We start from the raw sequence: 20,061 nt of genomic DNA on the forward strand, positions 1-20,061 counted from the left end.
TCGGTCCTCTCAGTCTTTTCCGATGCGTTTTTTTACTCTTCTCAGCATGACAGATGCCACCCGACTGGGATGCTTGACCATCAAAAAGAACTGCTTGTTTGAGGTTCACACTCTCTTCTTCCGCAGATGGCAAGAGGGTCGCCCTACACCACATCTGTTTCTCTATACGCCCCAAGGTAGTTTATTTCGGCATTATCTCAAATATCTGAACAGTGGGCCGTGGCATGCTGTGTCCTTCGTGGATCTTCTTTCGAGAACAACTCCTGTTCTTTTCTACCCTATTCTGTTGGGTTGGTCGTCCCCTTTCCTCTGCCCACTTGCTTTGTCCTCTTTTTTTCTTCTTTGTCCAGTTCACTTCGTATCGGAGCTATGACACAGATTTCATCACCTCCTTCCACTTCACTTGCGGCAAATATGGCGGTCAGGGCCGGGTGCACTAAGCAGAAACGCGCTCAGGAGCCTTGCGGCGCCGATGGAACAAGCATCCGGGCATTGAGCGACCCAGTCTGACGAGGTTCGCGCTGATTTTAACCGCATTTTTTGGAGAACACACCTGTTTTGGAAATACTGTTCACATACGTACAGGCTGCATCTAACTGTTTGACTTATTTCCGACTAAATTATCTCGACGCAAGTTTTCACCGGTGTGCCCGCTCACGTTCACAGACACATGTCTAAGGCGCGGGTATCTCGCTGTCCAAGAGCACGAAAAATCGGGCTGCCAGAGAGAGGAGGGACGCGAAGCGGGACTTGCTCTTTTCTCCCAGGGGGAAGGATTGTTTTCGTAACTGTTCACTGAGACATCCCGTATGGGACCGTCTACATTCTCCCTTCTTCACAGTAGAACAATGCCTTCTAGTCGACATAACCTACACAGCGGCAGTTCCCTGTATGCCAGGCGCGGCACCGTGCCACAGCTTGTCGCACACTAGCGAGTACTGCATCACTCTGTGTCCTTCCCCCTCGCCTTGTTTCCGTTTTTTTTCTGTTTTCCCGCTAACTGGGCCTCCCTTCGTCCTCTCTGCCCACCCTTCGGACCTCGCAGAACAATTTCCACGGCACTCTGTCTTCTGTTGGAACCGCACCTCTAAGGTGCCTACGAACCCTTGTGTTGACCCATGTGCCCGGCCGTCGGCGGTCCTCCTTCCCCTCACTCGTTTTCTCGATCCTGGGATTTCCTTCTTGCTTGTGTGTCTATACAACCGAGAGCTCTTTGTCATTTTGAGCGGTTGTATCCTCACTAGAGGTCGCTGTCTCTGCTGTTGAGTTCCTGGCCGTTCCCGCTGTTCGACACCGCCCTAAGGCGCGCTGGGCGGCAGGCGTCTAAAGCTTTGGTGCTTCCAAATTTAAAGAATTTGTAGCCATCATGCACGTAAGAAAACCGAAAACGACGCAGAGGTTAAAATGCAAGGCAACCGGACGCAAGACATAGACCAGCCGCCGGTTTATTCCACTATATGAACAGCTAGCGAACATCCCGCTGACGAAAACGCGAGGCAAGATCTTAACCACATGGTAGACGTCTTTCGTAACTTACCCTGCCGGTTGCCACTGAGAAATCCATTGTTCTGCAATGAAAGCTGAACAGCGGGTTCGCCGACGAGTCGTTGCTACGTGGGCAATAGCAACAGAGAGAAGTCCTCAACTGCTCTTTGTCGCTCCGCTGTCCCTCCGTCAGAGACAGAAAGTGTCCTTTTCCCAGTCTTCTTCAGAAAGCTACTGCCCGCCGGCAAAATCGCAGCCACCACAGTCGTGGGGGCACTTATGTATAGAGCCTCATTTATGCGCATTCCCTCCAGATGGCCGAATCGATTTCCTTCGGGCCCTCAATCCACTATTCCGGCGTCATGTCGTATCCAGCCTCAAGGAAGCTCTTCCCAGGTTTCCTCTTCCTTTCCCCTCTCCTCGCTGCCTAGCTCTTTCCTCACTGTACTTCTCCTATCCCCCCGTCTTGTCATCGCGACGCTTATATAATATCTGTCGAAGAATCTTCCCTTTCTCCGCCCAGTATTCATGAAGGATAGCTCTATACTCGACCTGTGAGCAAGCAGGCGTTCTTCCTTGGCCAAAATTCTCCCTGCCAATGCTTTGCCCTTTGTCTCCCCCCTACAAGCGGCCCCGCTGCTTACTGCTTCTCTCCTGAAGAAAGCGCTCTCCTTGTTCTCTCTCCACGTCTCAAGGCACCTTTTATCTCGCTCCCTTTTTCACAATGACAGAGGTGAGGCAAACAGGGATGCCGAGCTCGCCGTTATCTTCTCCGTCCCCTCATACAAATGCCCATCGAGAAGGCCGAAGTTTAAAAGGGGAAGGGACACAGGGAAGAAGCGTCCAGGGAGAACGTTCTTTTTCCTGTTCATCTTCTCCCCGTTCTGCAACTTCTGCGCCTTCCTCGTTCTCCTCTCCTTCCTCGCTGTGTGCTGCTCCAGGCTCTGTGCGTAGGGAGGACGGGAGAGAAACTCCACCCTCTGTCTCTCCCCGCAGTCCCCCTGTCGGTCTTTCTGTGGATGCCTCGCGTTCACCATCTTCGTCTCGCGGCCCGGCTTCAAGAGAGAGACGAAGGCAAGGAGGGGAGAGGAAAGATGGGGCGCGGAAAAAAGCAGATAAACTGAAGAGAAGGAATAGCGATTCCTTCTCAACAGAAACCGGGGAACAGCAAAGACTCACTCCAGTTCCCGTTGCTTCCTTCTTCTCTCCGTCGGTAGAGCCGGCTTCGTTTTCGCCGTTTCCCCTTAAGGAGAGAGGCGGGGAAGAGCGAGGACGGCAAAGCCGCAGCCCCGCATCCGCAGCCGCCCCATTTCCTCGCGCACAGGTCGCAGCAGAGACCAATCCTTTTTCTCCGCCGGGCGCTGGAGATTTCTCTGTTCCTCTGAAGTCGGGGAAGACTCCATCCTCCGCGGAATGCTCCTGCTCGGAAGTCCCCTCGTCTTGGTCGAGCTGTTCCAGTCCTCCTCAGAGCTCGTCGACGCCTCTCCCCGTTTGCTCTTCGTCTGCCTCTTCCCCCTACTACTTGAAAGCGCCTGTGTACATCCGCCCCAACACCCGTGTCTCCCTGTCACAGAGCCCCTCCCCCACCCCTACACCTTCCTCTTCGTCTTCCATATCGTCTCCAGGTTTTGCTGTCAATAACTCTGTTGTCGTTATCCCAAGAAGTGACTGCCCGCTTCTTTCTTCATCACCGCCTCGACTACCACTCCGGCCGCGTGAGCACACTGCGCCAAAGCGTGGGAACACGAATCCCCCTGCTCACAGCCTCTCGTACTGCGCTTCCTCTCTGCCTTCGTCGTCATCTTCCTCGTCTAGCTCGTCTTCGCTTTCCCTCTATTCACCACAGAAAGAACCGGGTAATGGCGCCGCTGCTTCGGCTGCGCTCGTGTCTCCCTCCTCGAATTCCGTGCCTTCCGCGTCTTTAGGTTCTGCGTCTCTGCAATGCGACGAAGCAGGTCTATGTGGGCTCCGAGGAAGGGGACTCACGGGTGTCTCAACTTCTTTGTCTTTTGAGCAACGAAAGTTGCAGAGCCGGCGAGAGCAGAAACGCTTGCGGTGCCGATCGAAGGGCGACGAAACAGAACCAGAAACCAACGAGAAAGAGCGGGGGAAATGGGAAGATGAAGCAGTCGGCAGCGCCTTCCCAGGGAAAGGCAAACAGAGAGAAGATCCCAACCGACCGGGACAAACTGAGGAACTAAATCACTTTTACTTGGAAGCTGAAGTCGTTCACGACTTGGAAAGGCCCGACGAGACGCCCGGAGCGCGAGCTGGCCCTCGCGGCTTCTCTCCCTTGCAGGCCGGAGACCGTGGAGTGCTGAGAGAGTGGAAACGGAGCGAGGAAGAACAGGGTAAACGACAGAGGGGGAAGGACGGTATGCGATGGTTCAAAGAGAGAAGCGAGAGAAGGAAGGGGAGCACGTCTGAACTGTATGGATTCATGTATGTGATCTACGTACACAAGTTGAAGAGGCGGAACCGAAGCAACCGGCTACAGCGAGAGGTCGGCACGACACGTGAGAGCAGGAGAGCCCATAGCAAAGGGGTCGAGGACGCGTGTCACATATCTTCATCTCTCCTAACCGAGAAAGGGCTCCTGTGTATCGACAGTGGCGGAACTTCCCACATGCAAATCCTTCAAATTGGCGCCACTACTATGGAAACCGGTAAGAAGCAAAGAGCCTAGCCCTACCTTCTCCAGCGGGTCATACACACACATATAAATATACATATTCATATATATATATATATATACATATGTTTGGAGAGCTTAGGTGTATCATATCGGTACACGTTGGGAGGTGTGCGCATGCATTCCACAGCTGGTGGATTTGGAGACCTCGTATGTGATTGAGAGCGTCGCTGTTCGACTATGTGTCTGTAGCACGCTGCGAATATAAATCGGTCAGGGAAAAGGTAGCAAAGCGAGTGTCGCTTGAAATGGACAGGCAGCCGCCCCTCACGTGGTGCTCAGGTGGAGAGAGGAAGCACCGTTGTAGCTCTCCATTCTTCTCGCGGGAAAGCGAAACGCGTGAGGGAAGTCGCATATGCAACTGACGCTTTAGAAACACTGAGCGACACCCACAAAAGAGCGACATAGAAACGCATCGTCGACGCACAGGCAGAGACACGCCTCGAGAGAGACGGCGAGGCATCCATAAAAACGGACGAAAACGGAGCAACGACAACGCGGCGATGAATTCGAGTTCTCATCTTCAGATCGCCCTCTGCATGTCCAGCTCGTCTCCTCTGGGGCACGGGCGAGAGTGTCAAAGATGTCAAACGTTCCTGCGGGGACTCTGTCGTTTTCCTCTCAGGCTCAGCAGCCGCCGTCACAAACTGTCTTCTCCCACCCAACCCCGCGCGCCTTCCTCGTGCATCTTCTTCCTCCCTTTCTTCTCAAACAGCCAGAGACGGCGATGCCTCGGCACTCCGCTTTTCGTGCTTCCTCGTGGTTCCCGGCAGGTTCTGCGCGGCTGAAGGTTTGGGTGGGACGGCGAAAGAAAAAACGCGAACGAGCAAAGAAGGCAGCCTCACCGTCGTCCCCTCAGATATCTCTCTTTCGCTTCAAATCCTTGATGTAGGGCAGATGGCACATGTGTATACGCTGTGCAGGTCAGCAGGCTTATAAGGAAAGCCTCTTTGAGGAGTTGTTCAAATATCGTTAGATGTCGGGACACTTGTGGATAGCTATGTATGTTTGAACGTCCATGCGTAGAAGCATCCACAGGTGTATACGGGTGGAGCAGCATGCCTTTGTGGGATGGAGGCCTCGTCTTCGGGCTTTTGTCTTCATTTAAGCATACCCGCTCTACAGGTATATTTACATATATGCATGTATAAATATGTACAAGCATGTATGCATATACCTGTGGATGGTCAGCTCGGTGACAGCGGCCGCCTCCTTCGCATTGCCCCAGGCTATGAGTATATGCGTACCCGTATTTGTGTACAAGTGCAGATACGGACGTACGAAAGGGTGGCGGCAATTTTCGTGAATTTGACTCGTCGTTGTCGCACTTTCCCGTTTGCGTTCACTTTCGTTCCATCTTTTGCTTGCGTTTTCGCTCGCCGCGTTTCAGGAAGAGACGCATCTGCCTCGGCTTCGAGGTCTCCTCTCCCTTTCTGGCACTGAAGCTTCGGAGAGTTTTCGGAAGCATCGAGGTAAGGGAGATCCAGCCTCAATCTTCCTTCGCTGGTATGTTCCTCCTTTCGTTCCCTCTTTTCGTCGCTCCATTGCCTTCGTGTCCCTCTGGTCTTCGTCTTTTCCTTTCGGCAACGCTTCGTCTGCTGTTTGGGTTTCTTTCCGTCTTGCCTTCGCTCTCCCTCACCTGTATCGTACAATCTCCCTCGGATGCAGTTGCCGCTCTCCACACGTCGCTTGCTTCTCCGCGGCCTGGCGTTTGCAGTTCTTCTGTCGCCGGCGCTCCCAGCCGGGTGTCTAGACACCGCGCAACGCGAAGACGCGGAGGCCACCGTCCTCGTCGCCAGTCAGAAACGTTGGATCCAATCCCATTTGTCTGGCTTTCACCTGACGCAGCAGCCTCTCCACTTTGCGTTGCGCCGCGGTGACCTCCAGGCGCGCTATCTCGTTCAGGTGAGAGAGGCCGTCCCTTCTAAAGCCCACCGCCCGACACAAAGAGAGTAAACCAAGGCAGTAACTGTCCAGAGAATCCACTTCTCGTTTAGGGAGCAAAAGCTCAAGGAGCAAGGCCTGGACACGCTGCCTCTGGCGGGCACACCCACTGACGTCTCTTTCACGTCTGAGTAGAGAACGACCGAACAGAGGAGGAGACAGGCAGCTAGTACTGCGAGCGTAGAAGGATACCGGGACGTGTAGGCGCACGTTTGTTCCTGTTCCACTGGAAATCAACTTGCCCACCCCCAAAACAGCGACAGGAATAGATCAAAAGCATGCAGGCTAAGACACGCGTTTATGAATAGATAGATAGATAGATAGATAGATAGATAGATAGATGAATATAGATAGAGATGTATAGGCTTGCATATCGTGGATATCATTGTGTATGCGGAACTGTGTGTACACCTGGAGATTCGCTGCCTTTCCTTGTAGGTTTCATGAACCTGGTTATCTGCCCAGCGTTTGCATGCATGGTTCGGAGATGTCTTTTTCTTCTGTCGTCTCTGACTTTGTCCTGCTTTCTGCTCGTCAGGCTCTGCCTTTTCTCGCCTCTACAGATCTTGGTGGCTTGGAGGCAAGTGCTAGCAGCGGGTCCCAGTCGAATGCGGAAGTCTCTCCAGCGGCGTTCTCCTCTTTCTCTCCTATCCCATCCGGCGGTTTCCCTTCTTCTGCCGGCGCTTCCTCCTCCTCTCTACGCTCCTCCGCTGCGCCTGCGTCTCCGTCCCTCCACTTCGTTTCCCTTTACGAGAAACAGAGGGTCGGCGCGCGGGGACGGAGCCGGAGCACACTCAACGACGGAGAGCGGCAGAAACCTTCTTCCTCTCCACGGCCTGCTGCGTCGTCCTGCCCATCCAGCCAGCCAAAGCTTCCCGAAGGCTCTTCCCCTTTTCAGCCCTCTGGCGCCTCGCCCGCCTCGGGTTCTCCCCCACTCCTTTCCCCTTCTGTTTCTCCTGCGTCTGCTTCTCAAGGGCGCCGGGTAACGCGGCAGGAGCCGCGCGAGAGGACGGGGAAGCGCGGACCACCCCAGGAGGAAGCAGCCGGAAGAGCAGAAGACGGGAACGAAGAGGACGACGAGGAAGAAAAGAAAGCAGGCGATCCATGGAAGGACGGAAAAGAGGGAGAGACGGGAAGCACGAACGGAGGCCGCGACGGGAAAAGCCACGCGGCACTTTTTCTGGAAGTGCACGGATCGCGTCAGTCTCTTCGTGACGAAATCGCCAGTCGCCAAGCCCAAATCGTGAGTCTGAAAGAGAAGCTCCAGCGCCTCAAACCGTATGCCGCCGCTGGGGGCTGCGTGCTCGCCCGAAGGAGGCGGGCAAGCCAGGCAAGCGATGCAGAACGGAGACAAACAAAGACCGACGAAGACGCAGCAGACCCCGCTGCGGCAAACGGGCAACGGGGCGAGGGCGAGAACTTTTTCTGGCGCGACGGTGAGGCGAGACCAAATCAGCTCTCGCCCGGTCGCTGTTTGTCGCTTGGCTCGTCTCCTCTGACAGGCACGGGAGAACGGCTGAGAGAAGAAGGGGAGACCGGAAACACAGACGCTCAAGGGAAAGGGGCGAAAAGCGACGACGAAGAAAGAGAAGAACGAAAGACGCATGGGGTCTCGTCTCCCGCGCATGCCTCTTCTCTCTTTGTCTGTGAGGAACCCCTCGAGGGCGCAGCGACTTTAACGGTTTTTGACGCAGACAAATCCGTTCCTAGAGCGGAGGAAGGCGCAACTCGTCTCGTGTTCCACAGATCGCGAGGCAGCGCAGGTGCACTCGACGAGTGTCAGACGCCCTTCTCTTGCGTCGACGACCAATCGCGGGAGGCAGGACGTTTCGAGACTGAATCCCCCCAAGGGAGCAGCGAGAAGGCAACGACTGGAGTCCAAGGCGTTGCATGCCACGCACGGCAAAAGAGCCAAGTGGCGGAGAAGAGCGCGGCATTCCCAGACAGGTCTCGCCCTTGCGTCGCTTCTCTCTCTACCCTTCCTTCCTTCTCGCTGTCCCCGCGCAGTTCAGCAGATGCACGTGGTTCGCCGTTTCCCAGTCAGGACGAGCCGAAGAAAGGCGCCGCGGAAGTTTTCTTTGCCTCCTCCTCTCTCTCTGCCACAGCAACAGCGAGTTGCAGCCTTGCGTTTGCCGCCAAACAGGAGCGCCCTCAAGCTCCCCGCCCTGTGTCTCCGCACGCGTCCGCGGGTCTCTCAGAGGCCCCGCAGCTGGTCGGGGCGACGAGAGTCGTGCGCGGCACTGCGCGAGACAGGCTTGCTGTGGAAGCCGAGCGGGTCCGAATCGAGGGGCGAGAGGTGTGCATGCAGCCGCTTTCAAAACGCGACGGCCCATCAGACCCCGCCGACGCTGGCGAGCGCGAGAGCCGTCCAGGGGGGGAACACGAGACGAACGCGGCGCGAGACAGAGTGGGAGACGAGGGAGCAGAAGGAAGCGGAGACGCCGGAGACGGAGAGGACGGCAGATGGATGCTTAACGGGGAACGAAGCGAGAGAACGGGAAGTGGAAAGGAGCGTGACGACCGCGAAGAGAAACAAAATGGATGGCAGGGACAGGCAGAAGGAACCAGGCAGGAAGGCGCTTCAGGGACCACAGCTGCGATCGCAGAGACACGCGCCTCTCCATCGGCGGCGAGACCGACAAATCCAGAGGAAGATGCAGGACATCACAAAGCTGCCTCGCCTGAGCAGCGGAGGTTCAGAGGGCGGGGGCTGGCTGAGTGCCAGGCGTTGTGTGTCGAGAAAAGCGCAGCTACAGACAGTCGGTCTCGGTCCCCACCGGACGTTTCCGAGCCCGCCCCTCTAAGTCCTTCCGCGGCGTCAATCGATCACCCTCAGAGCACGCCGGAGGGCCAGGCGCGGTCGCCTCGAACGCACCTGGGCGGGGCTCCGCGCACGTTTGGGGGGGAAGCCTCCGTGGCGGAGGAGAGAGCGGAGGAAAACAAAGACAACCACGACGACGGGCAAAAGGACACAGCAGCGGAAGAGGGAGAAGAACTTGAAGCCGCACACCGAAGCCGAGAAGGCGTCGGCGAGGGCGACGGCGGCGGAGACGGAACACGGGGAGCGGCCGAAGCCCGTGGAGGGGAAGAAGAGACCGAACGGAGTGACGAACGGGGAGAAGCAAACGGGCGGCGAGGAGCGAGACGTCCGGAGGACGATGAGAGGCAGCCGGCAAGCGACAGGGCGCTCTCGCGCCTCGCAGGTCAGAGAAGAGGGCCCAAGCAAGAAAACAAAAAGAATGAGGGAGACGGTGAACGCTGGAGAGACGCGGAGGCCGGCGAGAGGACGGCAGACCCCATCACGCAGGACAAGAACGCACAAGTTGCGAGCGGCTTCGCGCCACAGAATCCCCACCAGGGACGAGCAGCGAGGAGAGCCGAGGCACCAGCAAGTGACAGACTGGCCTGGCGCGACTGCGCCTTGCCGAAAAAACTCGACATGTGTCTTTCCAGTCGCGCTTTCCTTCAAGCTCAGCGGAACATGAAGGTTCGTTCCCCGGTTCTGGTCTCGTGCGCTCTCGTCCGTCTTTTCCTTTTCCTTTCCGTGCTCGTTGTTTTGTTTTGCGGTCTCCACCCTCCCTTCCCGAGCAGACGTTTCTCACCTGTCCAGGGGGCGTTTGTGGCAGTGTTCCTTCTGTAGTCTTCGGCGTCGGTTTCTCGTTCTCTCTCTCTGCGCAGTCACCGCTGTCCGTCCCGTGTCCCGTTAACCGTGTCCTCCGCATGCCAGGTTCTGCAGGTCACAACCTCTCTCGTTTCCCTCTTTTCCAGGCTCGACACACTCGAAAGAGCGCTTCGTCTCTCTTCGTCCCTCAGCTTTTCTTTCGCACTGCCTTCTTTCCTCGAATGCACCCAGTTTCTCTTCCTCTTCACCGTCGTTCTCTTTCTCTTGCTCTCGCAGACCCTCGCTTCCCTCAAGCGTCTTCCTCTCCTTCGCCATCTTCTCTTCTGCCTCCACGGCACCGATCCCGATTCGCTGCTGCACGACGACCTCCGCACGATTCTCGCGTTTCCCTCTTCTGCGCCCGCTCCCGGCGCCCCGCCCAGCCGCGGCGTCTCTTCTGTCTCTGCATCTCAGGCTCCCGCGCGGGGTCTGGGCGCCTCAGGTGCCGCGCAAAAGGGCGAACAGACGCGTCTGGTCTTGTCGTCCTCTTGCCCGGAGAACGAGGTCGAGACGGGCTGTCGGCACTCTCCGTTCATCTCGCCTTCCCAGACAGGGGCGGAAGCGTCGCCGCGATTGCCCTCGCCTATGCATGCGTCTGGGCGCCTGGAAGAAACCGAAGAAACACCGGACGCGCGTTCCGGTTCTCCACCTGACTCGAACGTGGACGCGCGAGACGACGCCCTCCTGCTGTGTCTACGCGAGGCTTTGCAGTGTGCCGAGCGTTTGTGCCAGGCGCGGACCGGACCGTCCAAAACGCGCGAAGACGCTCTACTCCTTCTGAAGAGGCGAGACCATCTCAAGAGACTCTCTTCTTCTGCCTCCCCTGAACGTCTATCCGGGGCAGTCGCCGCTCCAGGCGCCGCTTCGTCTTCGCCTCCGTCCTGTTCCTCTCCGCTCGGTTCCGCTTCCTTCTGCCCGTCGTTTGCTTGTGGGGGTGCGTCCTCCGCTCTCCTCCCTTCGTCGTCCTCGGCGTCGCCTTTGTACTCTGACCCGCATGCGGCGGATCTCCCACGGAGTCGGCAAACACCTCAGGACGTTGGCACGACCTCGCCGAATTCCTCCTCTTCATGTGCGCCTTCTGCGCCTCGAACTTCTTTGTCTTCACCCCAAGCCAATGCCCCTTCCGAGAGACAAGAGGGAGACACGGAAGGCACGCGCGACGCAGGCGCCGCCGACATGGAGCAGCACATGATGCGGCGTGTAGCCCGTTTGAAACAGAAACTAAGTAAACTTGCGTTGGCTTTGAATCAGGAAGCGGATGCGGGCGAAACGAAACCTGATGGTGGCGGCGCAGATGCTTCCTCTCTCTCCTCTGTCAGTCCAGCGTGCGGTCCTCAGGAGTCCCCCCTGCCTGTCCCCTTGCCTGTGTACTGTTCCTCTCCTTCAGCGGCTTCTTGTTCTTCCGTTTCCTCCTTGTCTGCCTGTGCGTTTGGGCAACCTTGTGCAGCCTCCGTGGGTTCGTCTTCCTCTTCTCTCCCTCGTTTCTTCCCTCCTTGTCGTTATCCTCTCTCCGCCTGGGCGCCTTCGCCTTCTCCCCGACGGGCGTCGCCGCCGCTTGGGACCTCCCCAGGCTTCCGTTCTTCCTCTCCTCTCCTGCCGCAGTCGGCATTCTGGGCTCCGCCCTTCCCCTTGCTCGACACGGCGGTTTCCCTTCCAGTCTCTCTTGAAGCAGGATGGCACCAAGGGGGAGAAGCTGCAAACAGTCGGCCTGGAGCTCGACCCGCGTTGCAAGAGAACGAAGAAAGAGAAGACCCGACCCCGCCCAGGGCGACATATCCAGCTGTGGGCGTAGGCCTGTGCGCGGGCAGCGAAGACTCGCGCGGGAGCTCTCGCCGTTGGCGTCAGCAAACAGAGACGCGTAGGACATGCGGCGGAGGCCGAGACGACGCAGCCCTTCTTTGCGAGGAGTGCCGAGAACAGATGGATCGCTCGAGAGAAGACAGGAACGCAACTCGAGGGCAGTCGCCTGACTTTGAGGTAGCGCGCGAAGCCGCGAAACCCCGGCGGAGAGCGCCAAAGGAGCCCTCAGCACCGGTCCCTTGTCTCTCGCTTCTTGAGCGTCCACCCGAGCCTAAGCTGCCTAGGCGGGGTTCATTCGGAGGCCGTGGCGCCTCCGATGGAAACGGACAAGTCCCAGAATGTGAGCGGGAGACGCGTTCGCTTCCTTTGTGCCTCACGGTCGCGGGGACCGACGACGGCAGGGGAGCGACGCCAAGGACAGAAGAAGAATGCATGCGCTCATTCGCAGAGTGCGGCGGACAACAAGGTGAACGCGCGCTGGAAGCGAGGCCCGCTCGAGAGCGAAGCATCCCGGCGGGAGAAGGGGAAGAAGGGCGAGGGGAAGCTGAGATGCGCGCGGAGTCAGGCAAGCGCCGAGAAGACGCAGAGTCCAAAGCTGTAGGCGGAGACGGGCCAGACGGCGGTTCTGGGAACCCTGCGGAAGACACCCGTCCAAGCAACGCTGCGAAAACTCGAGGCTGGCGTCAAGAAGCCGTCGAAGAACGACACCTGGAGACAGAAGAATACAGGGCGATCTGGGCGTTGTCTCCTGGCGAGGGGAAAGGACTTGGGGGCGCCCAACTGGAGGCGAGGCCGAGAGAGACCGGTCGCCTTCCGTGTTCTGCAACGGCCTTGCAAGAGCGCCGCGAACGCCTCGAGGAACAGGAGAAGAAACTGCTGTCTCTCCAGGCGAAAATCGAAGCTTGGCGGCTTGGCGGCTCCGGCGACGACGACAGCTACCTCCGCAGTGTTCTGCTTGACCAGCTAGAGCTTCTACGGCAACAGCGTGGTGCAGGCGAAACCGGTGACGGTGAAGAAGTCGCCGAGGCCGAGCGGCGAAACAGTGGGCGAGAGCCAGGGCAAGAGGACGCGCGAGAGGAGGAACCGGGGAAGGGCGCAGGGCGAGAAGGTTCTCAGAACATCGATGGGCCGATACGGATGGAGGGGCGAAACCGCAGAGAAGCGTCAGGGGAGAGAGACGGGAACAGAAGAAAGGAGAACCCAAGAGAAGGAGACGCGCATGGTGGACGGGAAGGCGCCGACGTTGACGAGGCGAGGCACCGCGGCGACGGAGAGGAGACGCACGTCGAGGCAGAAGCGAAAACGGGGCTGAAAACCGAAAGTATCCGCGCAACTGGGAACGAAGAGATGTGTGTCGAAACCGACTTCTGGAAAGACTCGACAACAGGGCCCCTTTCGCTTGCGTCTCATGCTCTTAACTCCGCCCCGTTCCCTTGTGCGTCTCGTCTGCCGCCGTCGTCCGGGGATTCTGCGTCTTCTTTCTTGCCTTTTGATCCCCTTGATTTGGTGGTTTCGGCCGACGCGCCCACTGCGAGTCTTTTCTCCCTTGCGTCTGGTCGAAGAGGAAAAGACGGCGAGGAGCGGTCTCTCCTTAGGCCCGAAGAGACGCGAGACTGGGAAGGCGTTCGCGGTTCACTCAGAGCGACGCACCGCCACACGCGTGTTTCCCGCGGAGGGCCTCAAGGCAGTGAAGAGTTCCCGCCGTCTTGCCTTGCAGCGTCCCTAGCCGAAAAAGGCGAGGCATTCGACACCACGCCTCAATCTGTCTCGCCTCTCCCTCTTTTGCGGTCTCTGCAGATGCCTGTTTTCCTGGGAAAAAAAGAACAGCAAACGCAAGAGCTTGAATAAACAGCCCAATACCGCATGCATATATATATATGTACGTACGTGTAAATAGATATATACATATATATATATATATATATATATATATTGATATATATATATATATTGATACATGTATATATTGATCTATATAGATACATTGATCTATATAGCTACACTGATATATATATATATATATATATATATATATATATATCAGCAAATGTATATGGACACCTACTATGTATAGAATTCCAGAGGTACATAGATTTTTCTGTATGGGATAGAGAACTCGAGAGATTACAAAGCCCACATTCATACATCTATGTGCGTCCCGTTTGCCCACTTGGAGACGGACCTATATATATATATATATATATATATATATATATATTGTGTATATTTCTTGCTAGTTTTTATCTTCTCACGAGACGCTTGCCACGCCGGCAGCAGCGTATTCTGGTCCAGCATAACACCTGTGTGGTAAAAAGGAAAGGCGGAATTTTCTTGGAGTGTAGCCGTTGAAAGTAAGAGTCGCTGGAGACGGAAAGGGCGGGAAAACAAGCTTGAGAAGCACAGGACAACCCGTGGCGGAAGCGCCGTTCCCGCATCTGTTTGCTCAAGGGTGGGAGTCGTTCTTCGCGTCTTTTGTTACAGGGGTCCTTCTTGGACCTTCGGTTTTCAAGGAGAGTGTCGGCTGTTTGTCCGCATTTCTTTCTCGCCTCTTTTCAGCGATGTATATGTATACATACGTATAGGGGTATATGGGTATATAGAAGTATATTCACGCATGTTTCTATGTGCATGTGTGCGTGTGCATCTGAGAGACCCAGATCAGCACAGCGGACGGCCTCCACTTGGATTCATGCGTTTAGGGTTTAGGGTTTGTGTTTACTTATGAATGCGAAGGCACAAAGTGCCGTTTCCTCAACTCGTGGGGATCACAGCACAAAGATATATATTCACAAAGCTTGTAGAGAGTGGATGTGGACATGTGCAATTATACCTCTTCCCATATATATATATATATATATATATGGCTAGATGTGTATTGCTTCCGCGCAAGTCAAGGCCCGTCTCGCCCTGTTGTCTGCGTTTGTGTGTATCTCACAGTGCTGGTGCGCCTCCCAGAAGATGTATACCTCGCCTCGAGTTTCGTCTACATGCATGGGCGTTCACATGCGTTTTTGTCAGGACTTTCTTGTCAAGATGTCAGTCTCACGAATTCCTTCGCTTTCTCTATGGGTTGCCCTCGCCAGTCGCGTAAGCCAAGGAGCAGACGAGAGAGAAGAGGAGAGGAAGAAAAGGAAGAAAGAGGAGCGGAAAGAAAGAGAAGACAGACCACGACCGCGAAGAGAGAAGAAAGGCTGAGGGATCTCGGGAAGAAGGGGGAGAAACTGAGAGGCAATAGATGAAGCGCGGTGTCACAGGACACGGCAGTAACACAGTCACGCAGAGAGGAAGAAAAGTCGCAGAGACGCCCAGAGGCCGAGCACCAGACAGCGAAGAAGAGGGCAAGACCGTTTGGCAGCAGGCCTCCCAGTGAGAAGAGACAGATTAACGGAGAAACGAAATCGACTCCGGCGGCTTGGTCGGCATCTAAAAAACAGGCGGAGTTTTCTTCGTGCATGCACACCTGTCGGAAAAGGGAAAAAGGAAGGACTGGAAAAGCGCGTTTTCCACGAGGGCGACATCCGCTGCGGCGTCACACACCAGTCGAGACTTGCGCCGGAAAAGCGCGCGCCATCGGCGTCGGTCATCTTCACAAGATCGAATGCGAAATGACAACAAAAGTGGAGCAATCGCCAAAGACAAACAAACGGAAAAAAAGGAGACTGCACGCACCTGTCCTCATGACCAAACCAACACGTGGCCGAAGCGTCGGACGCATGCACAGCAAACGTCTTTCTTCTAGCACTTCTTCGCAGCTTTCAAAGGCACAAAGTCTCCTCGTATGTTCCACGTCCCGTCCCTGCTGACGCCTTCGCCCTCGTCTGAGGCGTCTACCGCGTCGGCTTTTCTGCGCACGTTTCTGGGCGCGTTCCCAGCTGCAAGTCTTCCTCTGCGCTGAAAGATCGAAAAACATCCGCGAGCGTGCTTGTCAGTCGCGCCAGCTTCGCAGCGTCTTTCGGCGGCTCTCTGGCGGGGAGCAATGCGCGCCAAAGGCGAAGTATGTCCTCCAACGGTGCCTCGTGCGAAGCCGTAGCTGCCTTCGCCCCGGCCTCCGAGGCTGGTGGGCACGACGAGAGACGCACACTTGCCAAAGAGCGAGAACTGGAACGCGCGTCGACAGACACCCCCGTGCCCGGCAGGCAACTGTCAAAACCCCGGTTGCTCGCCACTTTCCCCTGCTCGAAAAAGCAACTCCACGCTCCGGTCGCAAGGGAAGGTGGAACGGCGACAGCCGGAAGCTCAGCGGAAGAACTCTTGAGAGAGGGAGAAAGAGGGGGGAAAGGAAATGCAGAAGACGAGAGCGGAGGAGAGGAAAACGACGCCCGCGTAGCGGGCGTCGCAGTCGTCAAGGTCGGGCTCTCGCCGAAGGGAGGCAAGGACGAAGCTTCAAGCGGCTTCTCTTGCTCTTTCCCTCCTGTGTCGGAGTCTGTCTGCGACGTGGGCAAAACCGAGAATCGAGAGGGAACGACCCGAGAGGCGCCCAGCGAAGTCACGGCCGAGACCCACGAGTCGCACGGATCGAACGGGCACGCTCCGGCGTGAGCCTTCTCTTGTCCGTTTTCTGTTGGCGGTGTCCCTTCTGTCTCCCGCCCGATTTTTCTCCACGCTTCACGATCTTCTCCCTGCTCGATTTGCCTCTCTTTGCTCGCCGCTCCCCGACCTCCGTCTCCGCTCAGCGCTCGCCACTCCGCTTTTGTTTCGTGCTTTGCTTCCTCACTCAGATTATGCGCACTGTTCTCTCTCAGCGACGAGACGCCGCCTCCACTTCTGTCCTCAGCCAGGCAATACGAAACCTGTCCATCCGGCCTCGCTTCCTCCGGCGTCTCCTCACCAGCACTGGTCTCTGTCTGAGTTTCTCCTCTTTCGGTCCTCTTCGATTCGCCGCGAGCGTCTCCGTCTCTGCTTCTTCCGATGATCGGTCCTTCTGTGGCGTGGCGCGCCGGAAGGACAGCGCGCCCGCCTCTCGCGCAGGTTTCCTCCTCTCCGTGCTGCGTGTCTCCGCAGGGGAGTGTCTCTGCGGTCGTTTCCGCGCCTTCTGTTCGGCTCGTCCCACGTTCCTCTCGTGCTTCCGTGGAGTCTCCTCCGCGTTCGAAAGCCCGCACAGGCTGTCGGGTCTTTGCCTGCCCCAAATCCGCCTCCACGTGCCGGAGAACTGGCGGCGGTCCATCGGCGACGAGCTGCGCTGCGCGAGGTGAAACGCCCTCGTTCTGTGGCGACGTGTGGAGCAAGAAGTGCTGAATGATGCGCTCAATTTCCTCGTCATCTTCGCTTTCGTTCGATCGCTCTTGCTGTCGCTCCGTGTCTTCCTCCGGCAGCCGTGTCTCTTCTCCCTCGTCGCTCTCCCTCTCAGGCCCAAGACAGTAGAACACGGGCGCGTCTGGAACTTCCGAGTCTTCGCCCGGCCGCTGCAGCGCGTCGCCTGCGAGGGACAGCGTCGGCAAAGAGGCGGGGAGGGCGGGCGAAGGAGACAGAGACGCGCGCTCGCTCCCCGAAACGGAAACACTCAAAGCAGGCGACACAGAGAAAGAGGAACTCTTGAGAGCCTCCGTCCTCTCCAGGCTTCGGCCTGACGAATCCGGCAGCTCGTCCGCGGGGAAACGTGCACAAGAAGGGGAAGAAAGAGAAGGGAGCGGAGCCGAAGAAGACGAAGGGAGAGAAGGAAAAGGAGGAATCGACGAAGAGGGGGTCAACGCAGGAACGCAACAGGAAGGAGGCTGTACGGCGGAGCAGTACGCGGAAGGAAGAGAGAGCGAAGCAACGGACGAGGAACGCCAGTAGGCCGCCCGGTGACACTCTCGGAGAGCCCGAGCCGCCGGATCTGTTTCGAGCGCTCTTCCCTCTCGAGCGCGCACGACCAGGAGTCTCTGTCTCACGATCATGTCGCGTATTTCCTTCTTTACCTGCGTTCACGCAGAAGACATTCTAAAGGCGCCGTATAAGGCGAACGCCTCCCTAAAGTGTTCAGTCTTCCACACCGCTGCCCACCGAAGGACTGAGGGCAAGAAAAAGAACTTTTCCATGCATGCGCCGCTGTCTGCGACAGCCTGTGCCTCGTGGCCTCCGCATCCGTTTCAGACATCTCGACGTGTGTATGCACACATCCAGTCGCACACAGGTTAGGACACCTCTGCGTATCATCTGGTACACCTATCTTCACCTGCAGATCTATCTATCCATAGATACATATATATATATATATATATATATATATATATATAGGAGCATACAAGCATGTGTAACAGAACTGGATATAGCAACGCGCTGTGTAACTTGAGAATGGAAAACTTTGAAAACGAGGAGCTCACCCGGAGGGACGGAGGGCAGATTCGCTTCGCCCGAATGATGCGATCGCCGATTTTCACCGGCTTTGGCCGCGAGAGGAACATGTGGCTCTGGCAGTTCACGATGGCCTGCGCCAAGGGCTCAAAGGCCTGCGCAAAAGGGAGACAGCGGGACACGCGTATACGGCGAAAGATACAGAGACAGCGACGCAACAATAAAGCGGCTGATAGATGGATCGGCATAGATCGACAGTCGTGTCTGGTTGGCGAGATTTACACAGATCGAGAGAGATATGCATGGAAAGACACAGAATGCAAGGTCAAGGATACACGGAGAGCCGGTGGTGCCTACCATGGCAGCTGGAAGTTCACAGTTGAGCTTGTGGAGAATGAAGTCGTAGGGCATCTCGTCGAGAGCCTCCGCAATGGCCGTGATATCCTGGTAGAAGGGTGCGCAGCAGGTGGTTCGGGGAGGGCGACCAGCGCCTGCGAGAGTTCGCGAGGAAAGCGATCTGTCGCTCGCAAAACTCTCCGGGAAGAGGTCCGGGGAGGCACTCGAAAACGAGCGGCGACTACGACACTCCTGGCCGCTGTCGTGGCCGCATGGCGCGCCTGTTGAGCTGTGCTCTCCAGCGCTCGCGGGCCCCGCAGCGACAGGCAAGGAACGGCTGTGCATGTCGGCGCGAGACACGACGGGGAGCGGCGACGCAGAGAGACAGTGAGAGGAGGCGCCGGGACCCTGAAGTGCGGGAAGGCCTTTCACTCGAACGAGGAGAGACACTGTCTCTTCAGCCACCGCAGGCGGAAACTGGACCGGCCAGCAAGGTGAAGAAGCTGCAGACGTCGGCGCTGTCTGCGTTGGAGAAGAAAAGGAGGGCGAAGGAGAGCGCGACGAGGCCGAGGTGTAGCAGGCGCTGTCAGAAGGCGGAGGGAGAGACGCATGCGGAGGAAGGCCCGAAGAGAATGGCGAAGAAACGGGAACAGAAGACGGCGGAAAGGGTGGGAGCAAGGACGAGGACGAAGGGTAGTAGGCCTTGGTGGAGTCGTTCTTCCCTCGACTGCACAGTGATCCCAGGGAGGTCCGAGAGAGCCGAGCGCGAGGGTCTTTCTCTCTGTCTTTGTTTTCGACGCGTGCCTCTCCGTCGCTTCCTTCGCCCACTGCGCATTCGTCTCTGCGCTGTCGATCATCAGGGTAAGGCGACGGAGCAGAAGACACGCCATTCAGTGGGCCTGGCGCGGGGTTGTCGAGCAACGCGAACGCATGCGAAGTTGAAAGAGCCACGGACGGCGGACACTGGCCTGCAAGCGTCGCCGGTGGCGCGCCGGCAGACGCGGAAAAAGCAAGACAAGGTGGAACTCCATTGACAACAAACGGTCCTTCCCCGGCTTCTTCGCTCTGGTCGCCATGCGCTTCCCTCGCTGCTCCCAGTGGGGCGAACAAGCAGCTCCCTTCCGTTTCTAGAGACAGCCGCGCCTTTCCACAAAATGCAGACGTTGTGTCGCCTCCTTCTTCCGACAATCCTCGAGACGCAACAGAGAGCGAGCCTGACTCCCGAGAAACGAGACGAAATGGCCGGTGCCTCTCCTGCGTGTCACTGGGGCGATCCTCTGCTTCGGATCTCCTCTCCTCTCTGTCTTCCTTCACCCTGTCTTCGCTCTTCTTCTCTCTGTCTTCGTTCTTCTTCTCTCTGTCTTCGCTCTTCTTCTCCCTGTCTTCGCTCTTCTTCTCCCTGTCTTCGCTCTTCTTCTCTCTGTCTTCGCTCTTCTCTCTCTCTTCGCTCTTCTTCTCTCTCTCTTCGCTCTTCTTCTCTCTGTCTTCGCTCTTCTTCTCCCTCTCTTCGCTCTTCTTCTCTCTGTCTTCGCTCTTCTTCCCTCTGTCTTCGCTCTTCTTCCCTCTGTCTTCGCTCTTCTTCTCCCTGTCTTCCATCTGCGGCCCTTCGTCCTTCCCTTCTTCCTTTGGTAAGTCGCCGCAGGCGCGTGTGGATTTGTCTCTGAGAGCCTGGAGGCTGCGTTCGTCGAACAGGGCAAGCATGCGGGAGCGGTCGTCCTTTCCCTCCGCAGGGTGCAAAGACAGGTGTTTGAGGAATCTCGCGCGTTTCTGCAGCGAGGTGACATCCCGAGGCAAGTCGTGCTTCGCGATGAACAGCAGCCAAGACGCGACGCTGGGAAGCAGGCCGTCCTCGCGCCAGCACCTGTCTCTC

General features: G+C 57.0%; 2 protein-coding genes across 2 annotated transcripts; one reads left to right on the forward strand and one right to left on the reverse strand.

The window, feature by feature from the left end:
- Positions 1-2,209: 2,209 nt before the first annotated feature.
- On the forward strand, positions 2,210-13,430 carry NCLIV_010680 (conserved hypothetical protein; the record flags this gene model as incomplete). Its single annotated transcript, XM_003880583.1, has 6 exons — positions 2,210-4,085; positions 4,809-5,065; positions 5,568-5,649; positions 5,895-6,129; positions 6,707-9,608; positions 10,020-13,430. The coding sequence occupies 6 exons, from the start codon at positions 2,210-2,212 to the stop codon at positions 13,428-13,430; spliced, it is 8,763 nt and encodes a 2,920-aa protein (XP_003880632.1).
- A 1,979-nt stretch (positions 13,431-15,409) lies between these two features.
- Positions 15,410-19,892, reverse strand: NCLIV_010690 (hypothetical protein; the record flags this gene model as incomplete). The annotated part of the gene is made up of 3 exons (XM_003880584.1): positions 15,410-17,479; positions 17,885-18,010; positions 18,213-19,892. 3 exons carry the CDS (start codon positions 19,890-19,892, stop codon positions 15,410-15,412), a joined length of 3,876 nt encoding a protein of 1,291 aa, XP_003880633.1.
- Positions 19,893-20,061: the final 169 nt, after the last annotated feature.

Source organism: Neospora caninum, chromosome IV (genome assembly GCF_000208865.1).
Source record: "Neospora caninum Liverpool complete genome, chromosome IV".
Taxonomy (NCBI): domain Eukaryota; phylum Apicomplexa; class Conoidasida; order Eucoccidiorida; family Sarcocystidae; genus Neospora; species Neospora caninum.